This window comes from Orcinus orca, chromosome 18 (assembly GCF_937001465.1).
Source record: "Orcinus orca chromosome 18, mOrcOrc1.1, whole genome shotgun sequence".
NCBI lineage: Eukaryota > Metazoa > Chordata > Mammalia > Artiodactyla > Delphinidae > Orcinus > Orcinus orca.
The window spans coordinates 8498191-8512933 of NC_064576.1; the positions used below are offsets into that span (position 1 = coordinate 8498191).

The window sequence follows — 14743 nt, forward strand, 5'->3', positions numbered from 1 at the left end:
GAAGCCCCATAGCAGAGGCAGCAATATTTCCCATAGCAGAAAATGAAACCTACTTAAAAGGACCTAGACCAGGACTTCTTAAATCAGTGCATCTATGAATTCCAGTAACTACTGATTCACTTCACATTCTACTAAGGCTATATTATACTGAAGTACTTATAACTTATACTAAAGTACATATAAGTAAATAGTACAGACTGAAATGAGACTCAAGAACTATCAGGGCAAACGACTTGTTCTAAGCACAAAAGTCCTACGTGATGACGCTCCTATGACAGCTAATAAACCATCTTTGGTTCAACAGTGGTAAGACATGAGAATACTTGTTAAGATGTTTGAGCTCTATTCATTTTGATAACAGCACTTATAAATTCCAGAGTTAGGTGGTGGACTTACTTTGTAAGAACTAATGCTAAAGAGAAATGCAAAACTATAAGAATGACAACTTTTACTGGCATTGAGCTAAAATGACATTATGACAGAGGGTGATAGATGTATATAAACACTATTCTCACAATAAATTTGTAATGAAAACAGATGGAAAAACTAAAACAGGTACTATCAAACCATAACAATTATCTCTAAAATATAACAACCAGAAACATGTTTTTAACAAAAAGCACAATTTTGAAACTATAAAATAAACCTTAATGCCAAAAGAAATAACTACCTTGTAGATAACTACACAAAATTCCAATAAGAGAAAGATCTGTACAAGTAAAAAATACTGTTTATTAGTAGTAATTGTCCTGACTGGTTTTTAGAAGTCACCCAAGAAGATCTGATTTATTCCTATATCCACAATATTACGTTAGTTAAAACTCTATAAATTCTCTAATTTTAAAAACATCCCATTCACTTAAGCCAAGTTTGATCTGGATCTACATATTTCACGGGAAGTTCAAGTATATTAGCTGTGCAAGGCAGAACAGGTTCAAGGCCCAAGTACTTAGGCTTGGGAAAAAGAATAATAAATATATAAAAATACAACCAAATATTAATTGACCTTTACTAGCAACTTGGGGAAAAAAAAACTATTAAATTTCTTTTTCCAGAGAGATCTTCTCTTTTACTTATTCTGAAATGTAAATTAATTTCCATTTTTAAGGAAATGGAAATTTTGGAACAGGCACTTTCAGTGTAAAAAAAACCTAGTACTTACAGCTTTCTTTCCGAGTTCAGTCTTTGACAACGTTAATGATCCTGCAAGGTAGCATCCAGGTCCTGCCCCTTTAGGTATTCTAAGAAGAAGATTCAAAAGAGGAGAGAAAAGGAACAAAAAAGAAAGTTTCACAAAGTGAATTAGGGGGAAAAACATCAAAACAATTGCATTCTGAAATAATTTCCGTAGCTAAGATTTCAAAAACCAAAGGGAGAAATAACCTTAGTCTAAAATGGCAAATGACAACACAGTATAAGTGTAGCCTCATATTATAAACTAGCATTTAAAGATTACAGAGTATAAGATGGATAGTGAGTGTTAAGCAATGTTATCACTTACTTGTCGTCAGGTAAGGAAGTAACAAAGAATGGCTGGTTATATTTGGGTGGTAATGTCAAGTTACTTGATTTCTTCTTTCCTAGAAGTGCAAGACTATGATTTTCATGAATATCTAAGCTCAAGGTATTAGACAACCTATGAGAAACAATAAATGGAAGATCTTTAAGACGTTCCAAATCACTGATCTGCTCATGCCGAATCTGCAGTCGAATTGTATAATCTCCTTTCTCCAGTTTCAAAGAATACTATAAAAGAAAAACAACATTTGGGAAAAGTAAGGTTTAGCCACATGAACGAAAATTACAGTAAGAGGATAAACAGTTAAGAATTACCACTTACAGAGTGCTTACAGTATGTGAGGTACAGTGCAAGTTACGACACACACATGACACGCACACAACGCCCCGACTGGATGTCAAAGTGAGCTGGCCAAGGTCACGTCCAGAGCAGAGGATAAGGGAGCTGAAGGCAGCCAACCCCTCAGCCCTCAGCCCTCCCACAACAACAGGCCACTCCTAGGCGCCCAGCTGAATCAGCATCCGCTCAAGACTGGAAAAGGCAACGATTTTCTAGTTCCTGGGTCTTCACGGGCACGGATAAAATGACACCAAGAATAAGCAAAACTGAGGTGCTGTGTAATATCTAAGACAGACACACACACGTGTTTGTATGCACATGACTGGTAACCTTTAGATCATAACCACCATGCCACCCCCCTTTATTGCAGACGGGAAAAACAGGGAGCCAATGGGGACAAAGGAGTACAGATCTGCCACGCTCCATCCAGGCAACCTGCTCAAGAGGACGGAATGCTGTATGCTGCAGCAGCAGTTTCTTCTGAGATTTTTTAAAGCAACAAAAGGAATGGCTGCAATAACCCAGTCTGTACTGAGGAGACGTGCCAGGGCCTGGCTTTGAGGAAAAAAAGGAAACCATTCCTTGAATGACTAACTGAAAACCCTGCGTAAATTATTTTTATTATTTAGCATAAAATTATAAAGGTTACAGGAAATAGCTCATTTCTTTGTCCCAGTCTTTCAATCAGGGATAAGATTTCTATAAATTATATGATTAAAAGATTTTTTTTCCTTCCAAATGACAGTGCCAGGCACAGTGCTTGGCATATAGTAAGTGCTCACTACACAGTTGACCAAGAAGAAACATATTTCAAAGTTCTAATAAACTGAAGACACTTGGCACTGTCATTGTGCTCTGGATCCAGTTCAGACCTGGGATCACTTCAAGGGGCTCACATATCCTGGATGATTTGCTTTCACCGTGCAGATAGGAGCAAGCACTGGGTAGGAAGGAGAAGTACTAAAAATAAAAAGCTCTGCTGGCCAGCGTCTGTGAGCAACCTCCTGGCCCTCCTTTACCCCGAAGCCGGATTCAGCCCAACCATGGGGATGAAAAGCTATCACGGTCCGACCTGCAACAGACAGCTGAGCTGCTAGCCGTGTGTCCAAGTACTAAACGCACAACCACACTGGTGTTTAAAAAGCAGGCACGTTACCAGAGCAAGAATCCGGGCTTCATCAGCTCAAGAAACAGCTGTTAATTCTAAAAATCATACCTGATGAGGGTAAGCATCGCCGGAACCCATCTGTCTTTTGTTCTGGTCAAATATAATCCACAGCTGGCTGTCAAATTCTGATTCGTACAATAATTCACAAAGCAGGGGGCAGCTTGGAGTCACTTCCCCACTCTTGGGCTGTGGGGGGGGGGGGGAAGAATGATTATTTGATGTGGTTTATATGATTTCTAATGTAGACCTGTAATGTTGCTATTGATCAGACTTTTACATTTAAAGTATTAAAAATATTTTCTTGCAGTAACCAATTTCAAAAATGCAGAACACATCCAGGATTTCGGGACTAATAAAAGGTACTTCTCTTACAAGGTTTAAAAAACACAAACCTAGGTAATTGTATTCATTACTAAAGCAATACCTATATCTTCAGGACCTCTAATTAACTGGGTTTTTTTAATAAAACTAAAAATTTCTTTATAAAGTTGAAATTAGACAACCCACTGAAATCAATTATCTCCCCAACAGTAATTCATATTATGCTTCAGTAAGAGTTTTACTAAAATCTTACTGATCCTCCATAAACTTCGATCTGATTTTTATGCCCGTCTTAACTACCTTTACTACCCATTCAACCTAGGAGCTATTCTGATGTCTCACTGTGCCAACACCTGCTTCACAGAGAGCAATCAGGCCTGGTTCCATAATCAGAAGGCATCTGGCTTTGACAAGACATCAAACCAGTGGACAGGTTATCAGAGAATAGGCAGGTGTCAGTGATTACAAAAACTAAGGCTCAAAGGCCAGGTCACCACTAAATTAGAATCTGTGACTTCAGATCTGAATGGTACTTAGATCGTTCTATATCATAATTTCCCAAAGAATAATTCTAAATTAACCAGGGTTAATTACTTGTTTCTATTTCATATACATGTATGTCTCTCTCTCACACACACACACACACACACACACACACACACACACACACTCTGAATACACTGTCCTTCCATTTCTGATTTTATGATTCATAAAACACAAGAGTTCTTTGTAAGGGTATACTTGGTTACACAAACACTTACTTGATGAAAGTTGTAAGTCAGGATCATCTCATAAAGTTGACGATTATTTGGCAAAACATCCCTTGATCCTAAAGGTTTTGTTTTTGCACTGAGTGGGCTGTAATCAGACAATTGCATAAGAGTTCATTGAAATGAGAGAAAACTATAATCAGCAAAATCTATAACGTATCACAATAAATGACAAATGAGCATTCCTAGATGCTGTCCTTTTCCATGTATTTTGTAATATTTTAATCATTAACTTATATAATTCTTTACTGACTGAACCATAGCAATGCACACAGTTAAATTTTGCAGTATTACAAAGGTAATCTTCTCATGATAAAAACATTTTCAACCATCAACTGACAGTCTCAACAGAATCAGATCCCGGGACTAGGTGACAATTCCTCACAGTGCTGAAGGACAGGCTCTGACCGCAGACAGCCCTGCCCTCATCACGGGATGGGTCCTGCCAGGTGCCACAGCAAGGGCTCTAGGTACATGTTACTTAAAGCCAGAAGCTGCTGTTGCGGCTGCCTCTCAGAGACCCACCATGTTCCCTGGGCTGGAAAGTCATGAACTGAATTTTCACGTCCAGCATTCACATGATTAAAAATAAAAGAGACCCTTTCCAAAGAGTGAAGAGGCGCCCATCCCCCCACCCCCATCACACTGATACCCAACATTTGCAGCCCCAAAACATTGAAGATACCGCAGTGTTTGGACCCAGCTCTTCAAAGTTATGCAGGGAGCCAGATCTTCATATTTCAAGGAGGACTGAACATCAAAACGGTTGATTCCTTCTGATGCATGCTACAAAGGATATTTATCAAATTAGTTTCTCAAACTCTACTGAAAACAAGCTGCATTTTTAAACAATACTTGGACCTAAATGTGTCAAACACAATGTTTATAAGCACCTATGAACAAAGACTATTGTTATTTCCAGAACCATAGATAATCTCCCCATTAAAATGTAAACCCAACCATTGAAATTATTTCACAATAACACAAATAACTGACATTAAAAATGATGGAAATGTGGAACTTACAATGTTTAACTGAGGAGCAGTACATACTATCCCATGAAAAGAAATGGTATAATCAATATTGACATCACTAAGACTTGCCCACCAACGAGCAATACAAAACTCAATTGCTTTCCCACCCTGCAAAGAAAAATGAAATTAAATTATCAATGCATAAATTACAAAACATAAATAGGTGTTTCAAAGCAGTTCTATGCTTTCAAACTTTTTCTATTTGTACAGCAGGAAAATTCAAAGAAACTTATCATTAGCTATGCTTGAAGTTACACAAATCACAGTTGCTGAGACAGACTGCAGGTATTTAAATATACAGTTATTTACTCATAATCCTAAACTGCTTGTCTTAAGAGGTCTGAGGCAGCTTCTGAAGTACATGTAATAAAATAATGGTGAAAACAAACTGGAATAAAAACTTGGGACCAAAGGAAAAATAATTAAGAACAATGATAAGAGAAGGGGTATGACAACTCTGTGAGGCATATTCAATAGCCACAGCTGAGTTCTGGGCTCAAGAGCTGCCTGGCAACCAAAGCCAAATGAAATTATGGTCCCTCACATGTTTCTTCCTATTAAAAAAAGTAAAAACAAAAGCTGTTCTTTGAACACTTGAGTTTTAAATTAAGTTTTCTAGTAATCAGTGTATTAGAAAGTTTAAAGTGAACCATATTACTCTATAACACATACAAGGACACAAGTCAAAGTTATCAGAAACATAAGCGATACAGGAAAGATGAGGCAGCCATCTGAAAACACTGAGTAGCAAGTTCAAGAAAGAACATCAATGCGTTCACCTTCTAGAAGGAAGGACTAGGCACCATTTCTAACACTACAGATACGCCTGGAGAGCTGCCAGGCTAATCTGTAGGCAGGAGCAGCAGTTTCACCTACAAAGCAAATTAACCTCATGGATTCTTAGCAACAGGGCATTAATAAAATAACTAAAGTAAGTAGAAAACACGTAGAGAAGTCTTAAACATGGAAATAATCTACTGTACGATGAGGAGACAATCTCAACCAGGGTCCACTTTGTGAGGCGTCAGCATCTGGCAGACCAGCACTTTCCTAAGAGATTAACATTTACCTCAACTTGGTTGCAAGTATCCTAGTAAGACGACCTATCTTCCCACATTATTCAGCATTAATAAAATATACAGTCCCAATGTGCTCTGAATACAAACTATAAAATCAAATTCAAATACTTAGTCTTAGTCCACACCCAGAACGAAAGGAAACTGTTTCAGGATTCCAGACTGTTAATTAACACTTACCAAGACAGGAAAGGATTCAGTCAGCATTCCTTTCTCTGGAAGGGAACAAAACTTATAGAACTCATGACTTCGATAGGCTCTCTGCTTCACAAGCTGCACTGCATGAAGAACAAACTTGGCAGACACCTCAGAAGAACAGGAGCACACCATAACTTCTACAACGACAAGGGAAGAAGCAACATTCTAACTGACGAGATTTAAAATAGACACAAAATGGCTTTCATAATGCCTACTTAGGGGGAAATACTATATCAAGAGAATGAAATGGTATATTCAAATGAAATCTGCTATTTCTTTAAAAACAATGAACTGACCGAGTATTAATAAAGATGAGAGGGTAGAAAATTTAGCTATGGAAAATAAATAAATCAGGATTAAAATAAGCAACTGCTACGCTGCAAACAGCAGGAAACAGCAAGCTGTCCACAGATGGACACACAATTATCCTAATCAGGTAATTTTTAAAATCCCTCCTTTCTCTGTTACTAAGTTCAACCTTTCCTCTTGCTTCAGCTAAAAACCAATCAATTCTTAGTAAAGAGGATTTTAATTTTAGAAACCTCTATTTGTTAGCATGCCTAAGTCCCATTAGTATCCATTTGTCCAACTTCACTGATAACTTTTCCTAGTCTCTCGCTCTTGGTTTATCTGCACTGTTTGCTTCTGGAAAGTATGACTATCAGAACTACATATGCTTAGCTGTGCTCTGCGGCGGAGCTGGAGATGAGCCAGGATCACCGTGAAGCCAGGTCAGCAGCTTATCTCGCGAATACCTGGCCCTGAGACAAGGAACCAAAGCAAGGCTTAATTCTCTGCCTCACAAGATCAAGTGGGCACAGGGCTCTGGGAACCTAATCACTTGCTAAGAATACAGAATCTAGTGTTATGACAATATGTCAAAGTATTTGAAATAGGAATCATCTGTACTGCATTTCTTTTTTTTCCCTGCTTTGACCCTTTTCCCCCCCAGTTTTATTGAGAAACAACTGACATATAATATTTTCAAGTTCAGGGTGTACAACGTGATGATTTGACGAGTATGTATATGTTATGAAACAATCATCACAAAAAGGTTAGCTAACACATACATCACTTCATATAGGTACCAATTTTTTTGGTGGAGAGAACATCTAAGATCTACCGTCTTAGCAAATTTCAAGTATACAACCCAGTATTATTAAGTATAGTCACCATGCTGGACATTAGATCCCTCAAACTTTTCCATTTTATAACAAAGTCTGTGCCCTTGACCAACATCTCTCCCACCCCCTCCACCTCCCACAGTATATATCTAATCAAAGACTGCTAAATGCTCTGAGCTACTTCTATTCTGGATGATCTGATCAATTCTTATTAAAAACAAAAAACAAACACACAAAAAAACCAAAGAACTAATTATTTTCAATACCCAACCTAAACAAATCATAATTAGGGCATTATAATCACTGACATTTACCAGTAAACAGACATCATGTTCAATATGAATTAACTATAGATCTTTATTCTTTGGTATGATTAGCACACGTTTTATTAGAGTTAGATGTTACACAACCATTGGGCCTATGTGAGTGGAAGCCCTGAGTTGTACCACGATGCAACTCTGACTCTGATCATGAACGGAGAAGGCATTATTCTGAACCAAATTAAAATCCTATTAAAACATCTTAAGATAGCCTAGATCAGCGGTCCCCAACCATTCTGGCACCAGGGACCAGTTCCGTGGAAGGCAATATCTTCATGGACTTGGGGTGGGGGGGAGTGTTGGTTGGGGATGGACGGTTCAGGCGGTGATGCGAGCAGATGGGGGGCGATGGGGGACGGCAGATGAAGCTCCGCTGGCTCGCCCGCCGCCCACCTCCTGCTGTGCGGCCCGCTTCCTAACGGGCCCCGGACCGGTACGGGTCCGCAGCCCAGGGGTTGGAGACCCCTGGCCTAGATAGATGACTGACATATGAACCAATGCAAAATAGGACTAGATCTTTAAAAAGGTTTGAACCTAACAGCAAATCTACAGTGCCAGACACCTATTACTGTTGTGAGAAAAGTCTACTGCAGGTATATGAACTTTATATGGTCATAACCAGAGCAGAGATAGAATGCACACAAAGGTAAATGGGCAAGACAAGACATTAACTTTACTCACCAGCCCACGTTGCACCCTCAGGAACCTCAATAAAATGCCTCCGAATTTGACCAGGTTTAAAATGTACATCTGTCAAGGCTAGGTCATAATGGGTTGATTCATTTACTCTGAAAATTAATAAAAATAAATGATTAAACATGACACTCTCATTAAAAAAGCTTTATATTATAAGCCCACTGGTACTCTAGATTTCAACAGTTCATGAGAAATGAACACAGGGAGTTAAAAGCTGGTAACAAAACAGTACGCACAATGTCATCTCAGTTTTGCAACATGTTAGAGATACACTGTGGAGATGCTTTTTCTGCTTTTTACTTGTTTGCTTTATAATTTGTCTGAAGTCAGACACACAGCTCCCTCTTTTCTGGTTAAAGGAATTCTACAACATTCACAGGATTTTCCAGTTACCAGAATCTGGACTATTGTGAGTCCAAAATATTAAAATCAAAGGCAATGTTTTGTGCCACTGATACTGCCTTATAGTTGAGACTGATATTAAATTTAACCTCTTTCGTAGCTTCAAAATGCACCCATGCCATAAATGACACAGTAAAGAAGAGAAAGTACTTTCATAGCGTTTTTGTAAGGGATCAGTGAAACATAAAGGTCAAATGTATAATTACCCAACCCAGAAACCTAAAGTACATACTAAGGACAAATTCTAGTCAGTATGACAAACATTTAATGAGTGCCTACTATACCTGAGGCACTGCTATTAGGTGCTACAATTACAACAATGAATATAATGTCTTCCTTTTCCCCAGCCAATCTAGCGGGGATGGAAAACCCAACAGGGACGTTGAACGTAATATTCTCTGGGGAGACAGGAAGCATTAGTGGAAAAGATGCAAGGTTCCTGGTTCACGAGGAGCGGTCAGGGAAAGCTTCCTGAAGCACATGAGGTCTCAGCCCACTCCTGAATCTTGTACATTACCTTGTTGAAGTTCCTACGGGACTTCTAGGGAATGTGCGGCTGAGAATTTAACTGTTCCGCAATTTTTTCACACGTATGTCACTTGTTACCTCCTCAATTTCATCCTATGTTTCATATGGGCTGAGACCTACTGCATATTAAATATTACTGTGCAACTAACTCAATAGAAGCTGTTAACTCAGAGTTCTCTATTGTTTCCAGTACTCTCATCTCCATCTTGCCTTTCATGTACTGAATAATTTGTTTCGTACATTCTGTACAATGGGTTCCATATGGGGTCACGTAAAATGCAGTCCCCGTGTCTTCCGTGGGCTCACAGTCAAATGTGGTGAATTAAAAATGACAACACACTAGCTAAAGTCTGTACCACAGGCAAGTGAAAAGTGCCATGAAGCGGCAGGGAGGGGCTCCCTTCACCCGGAGATGACCAAGAACACACCTGGTCATTAAGTTAAGGGACAGGAAACTGAAGCAAAGAAATCAGCTGTGCAAATGCACCCGTCCTGAGGAAACTGGGGGGGTCAGCATTGGTGAGCTCGTGGAAACGTGTAATTTGGTGATGGAGCCGCGGGAAACACTGGCTGTGAAGGGCCACTGTTTGCTATTTTAAGCAGCACGATCCTTGGGCGTGCCGCTGAGGTACTTTATACAGCAAGCAGTGTGATCAGTCCTGAGTTCCTTCATTCTGGGGCAGAAGACAAGATGGAAAGGGAAGAGTCTGGAAACGGCACTGGAAAAGCGGAAGAACGAGGAGATAATGGTAATCCCAGAGATAAGGGGGGAATCTGGGCCGGGGGTGGGAGGGGACAAAGTCACTGTCAAACACTGCCGAGGCATCAGGCCGGATGAAGGCTAAAACAGCCTCTGAATCAGGTGTAAGGAGGGCAGGTGACACATGCTGTCAGTTATCCTCACTGTGAACAAGGAACACCGTGACTGACTACGCACCACCTTGAACGTTAAGCAAGGAACAGAACCAAAACCCAGTCACCTGGTTCTGGCCTACGGATCCTTTAAAAGTTCACCCCATTTCCATAAACAGCCATTACATAATTACACGTAACAGCAAGCTATCGGTAACTGGGCACTTACTTTGCTGCAATAACTGCAGTGATTGGGACTCTGAACAGAGGACCTGCGTTAGGCGATGCTATATCATAGCCACATACCTTGAAAAAGGAATAAGTGTCAGTATCCATAAACAGACTTTTTTAAAAAGAGAAAATAGAAGAAAAAAAGGGTGAATCTACTCAGCGAATAAATTAATCTAAGATTAAAATGTAAAGGTCCTAAGTACAAGTTGGCATCAATTTTCTGATGTCAGGCCACATAATTAATGGCAAACAGCCTGGACAAATACACCCATGACAACCCTTGACTTACTCAGACTGATGGGGAAATGGACTGCTACACAAAGACTTCTACTCATTTTAAAGACTAAAGAAAGTAAAAATGAAGATATCCCAATAAATACCTCCGTATAATGCAATCCTTCTCTTAAGCCCCTGGGATCCACACGTATGTTTATGTGTCTGCACTGATTCATGAGTTCCAAATGGCTGGGACACTGAACCCATGATGAATTCGAAGTTAAAGCTAAATGAAGCTGAAGGGATATTTTCTCAGAGTTTTCTGGTGTTAAAAAGACCAAAAAGTAAAGATTAGTTATTTTTTCCTTTTCTTCCATTTTAAAACATTCTGTCGTCTGTCAAGAAAATTCCACAGATACATGTGGTTGGCTGTAAAATCCAGTAGGCACAGGCTCCCGAAACACAGCTTACATAAAAGAGCCACAGAACCTCCCTCACATTTATTTTAGGATGCTCGGAATCCGTTCATGTGTTCACCCAACATGGCTGGCTACAACCTGAACACAAACCATTTTAGTGAATATTTTTCATTACTGCATACAGTTAACAGAATCTGACTAAGAGAAAAGACTCCTAAGTTTACAGTGATGACAATTTTGTTCACAGTCGTTGGGCTGGGGTTCTCCCTGGCTGCTTCTGCTTCCCACTCTCCAACCAAAAACTCTTACACCCAAGTAGTAAAAGTGGGAAAGAAAAGGAATTTGATGCTTTACTATCCACAATTTAATAAAAGCTCCAGGTCCCTAAAGGCCCATGCTACTGTTTTTCTGGTAGACACACTGCCAACTGAACTGCCATTGTATCAGGATCCCTAATTGCCATCAGTGTCCCCTACACCTCTATGAAATACAAATTAATAACATTGTCAATTCCTGTCTTCTCTTTAGAACATTAGCCTAAACAGCATTTTCTCTATTGTGGTACAATTCATTCAAAGCATAAATGTGAGCACATCAGCTTACTGTCCAGTTATTACTCACCAGTATTTTCTGGAAATACAGGTTCAATGCCAACACCGTGATCTGAAGGTGCAGCCACCTGAACAGGATCTCGGAGGTAGATGCCACGGTTATTTCCAACAGTAACAGTGAAACCTAACTTATTAGCAAATGATGTATTCTGAACGAGGTAGTCATAGGCTTTATCAACCTAATTAAGAGAATACAAACAGTAAGATATACACGGTTGGGTCAAGAAAGTACTTTATTGCAGATCCCCAATTTCTTTTCCATTGTAGCAAAGTACAAGCAAAAAGTCAGTTTCTCCATCCGCCTTTCTGACCTACACGGAAACCCCATTTAGGAGGGCAATTCTACCTCACTGGACAAAACACTGGTCTAGCCACTGGACTCGCCTTCCACTCCACCCTCTTTACTCCCAAATGACGAAGCTAGGAAACCTCCACATGCCATTACGACTGGCCGGCTTCTGCCCTCTGCTGCTCTGCCGTGAACTCCACCCTCTACATGTCCTATGTCCATTATGTTTCTCCACCTTAGCCTCACCAATCTGTCTTAAGTACAAAATTTGTTTTCATACCCTCTGCTTACAGTTCAGAGACTACTCTGGCATATAATCAATTAGAAAAACTCAATCGTCATTATAATAGGAGTATTATCCAGTAATCACTGAAATATTATCCTGCTGATTTACAACCCGTTTTTTTCGTACAAACGACAATACCTGAATAATACCATGTCCTTGGGCAAACACTTCTATATTGTCAGCCTTCACTGCAGTGTTTTCGAGAGCTCTTCTGACTGAATGAACCGTGTAGTTAACATTATTAGCTTTCAGACCTAAAAGCCAAAAACAGAAAACAAGAAAGTAGTGTCCATCAGTTGAGCTGGTTACTTGAAACACTCTCTGCTCACTAGTATGGATAGCGCGTACATCCTCTGGTTTTAACGTCTTGTGTTTCAACACTCACTTTTAAATCTTTTTTTATTAAAAAAAAAAAAAACAAAAAACTGACAAACAGTCTGACTCAAGCTGCTTGTGTTAACGCAAAGACTTCATTCAACGAAAATTCCTGTGTGCCCACTAGGCAGCGGCATGAACACGGGCTCTGCACTGGGAATGTGAACGTCTGAGCAAAAAGTACCAAAAGGCATTCGAATGACACCTTCCTTAAACTACTGCTGGTCAAACAACATGGTCACTGGCACAAGGTCTCAACCCGGGTGCACATTATAAACACCAAGGGTACTGGAAGGAGCCAGAAAGATGTGAGGTCCCGATGCAATTAAATCAGCACCTTTGAGACTGGATCCCAGGCATGGCCACTGATTAGAAGCTTCCCTGGCAATGCCAGGGAGCAGCGAGGCTGGGGCTGACTGTCCTCTGGGAAGGATGTGGAGGCCGCCAAGCTGTCCACCTTCTGATAACGACTGATGTTAGAGGCGCAAGATGAGTAAGAGCGCACTCCTGACCCCTCCAGAACTGAACACGCAGACACTTACGAGAGTAAGCCCTGAGCAAAACGAACATGGGAACGCTACGGCGCTCTGAGAGCAAATCAAGAAGGTGACCGTTGTGTGAGAATCCACGAAAGGGTGATGCTCCATGAGAACAGATATGTGAGTCGGTATCCCTAGTAGTGTCTATCAGAGGAGACACAGGGAACACACAGGCCAAGACACGGCAGAAAGGAGCTCCAGGCAAAGAGAGCAGCGCGCCACAGACAAGAGGCGCGAGCGACCCTGAGATACTCGGCAAGGTTGAACAGGACCAGGACTGTGGGTGGAGAGCCTGGGATCTGACCAGAGGGACGCTCCCCAGAGGGGAGGGGTCTTCAGGCCCGCCGGGCTGACTGGACGCTGAGCCCTGGTCAGGGCCGACACCCTCCGTCCAACACCACAGCAGCCTCTCGCACGCCAGCCTAGCGCCCCGTCGGCTTCGCTGGCTCCACGCCGATATTCACTGTCTTCTTACGTGTAACAGTAACCATTTTTTATTTTGTTCACAGTCTGTTTCTCCTCCAACTTTAATATCAACTCCACACAGGCAGGTATTTTTAATGCTCTGTTCACTAATTTAGCCCCAGAGCTAAAATAATGCTTAAGAGTCATTAACAGCCAATGAATATGCTTGCTGAATGAATATACATTCAAATCATTATCATCACATCAACTATTCTCCACCTTAAACTTTACTTTGGGCCAGGACATTCCCAGTTGTACCACATTTTCTCACCCTGAGAAATTCAGGAATTAAAAATATCTGCCTGAAATAAGAGAAATTTATTCAATTACTTTTCATGGCCACAATCTGACTTTATTTTATGCTATGAACATGAAATTGTCTAGATACTTCACACCTACCTAACTAAGCTTATACATAAACCATGCATTTTAGAACCAGGACCAAGATGAAGTATAAATGATACTTTTAAAATCCATTTTATCATGTTACTTCTATCTTATTAAGAAAAGTAATGAAACTGTGGCTGAAGTACACGTGGAATAGCCAACAACTCACTGTCGCTTCACTGGGAAATTGAGCAACGGTAGTAAGGTGAGCAACGTCGTTACCTGACAGAATCAAGGCAATGCCTCCACACGCGTTGGGAGAAGACATAGACGTCCCGTTCATGAGCTGAGTTCCACGCAGTGTCCAGTTAGGAACAGAGGCTATGGCACCTCCTGGGGCGCTGATGCTCACTCCAAGGGCCCCATCAGCACTGAACGAAAGCAGTTAGAGTCTGCTTACGACGGCGGACATTGGATAAACAGGGCCTTTGTAGAAAGGCCACTGGCCAAATAAATTACAGTACAACACACGAACTATCCGCAGTCACGGCTATTTCACTATTACGCAGCAGTTTTTTCCCTCATAAGTGGACAAAATGTCTGTGTGTGTGCATATCTGGGCTTACATATGGCAGGCC

General features: G+C 40.6%; 1 protein-coding gene across 5 annotated transcripts in view; it reads right to left on the reverse strand.

Moving 5' to 3' along the window:
* TPP2 (tripeptidyl peptidase 2) overlaps positions 1-14743 on the reverse strand; it is a 68658-nt gene that overhangs the window by 17436 nt on the left and 36479 nt on the right. For all 5 annotated transcript variants that reach the window (XR_004485248.2, XM_004273620.2, XM_012534398.3 and 2 more), the window contains 13 exons: positions 14388-14536; positions 12538-12653; positions 11835-12003; positions 10959-11116; positions 10577-10653; positions 8551-8657; positions 6408-6562; positions 5143-5259; positions 4803-4903; positions 4109-4205; positions 3075-3212; positions 1502-1746; positions 1163-1241 (listed from right to left, as the gene is read on the reverse strand). Coding sequence is in view for 4 of the 5 variants with exons in the window: in XM_004273620.2 (XP_004273668.1) it covers positions 1163-1241; positions 1502-1746; positions 3075-3212; positions 4109-4205; positions 4803-4903; positions 5143-5259; positions 6408-6562; positions 8551-8657; positions 10577-10653; positions 10959-11116; positions 11835-12003; positions 12538-12653; positions 14388-14536 (1708 nt within the window). In the remaining variant the exon portion in view is untranslated. The remainder of the gene's footprint in view (positions 1-1162; positions 1242-1501; positions 1747-3074; positions 3213-4108; positions 4206-4802; positions 4904-5142; positions 5260-6407; positions 6563-8550; positions 8658-10576; positions 10654-10958; positions 11117-11834; positions 12004-12537; positions 12654-14387; positions 14537-14743) is intronic.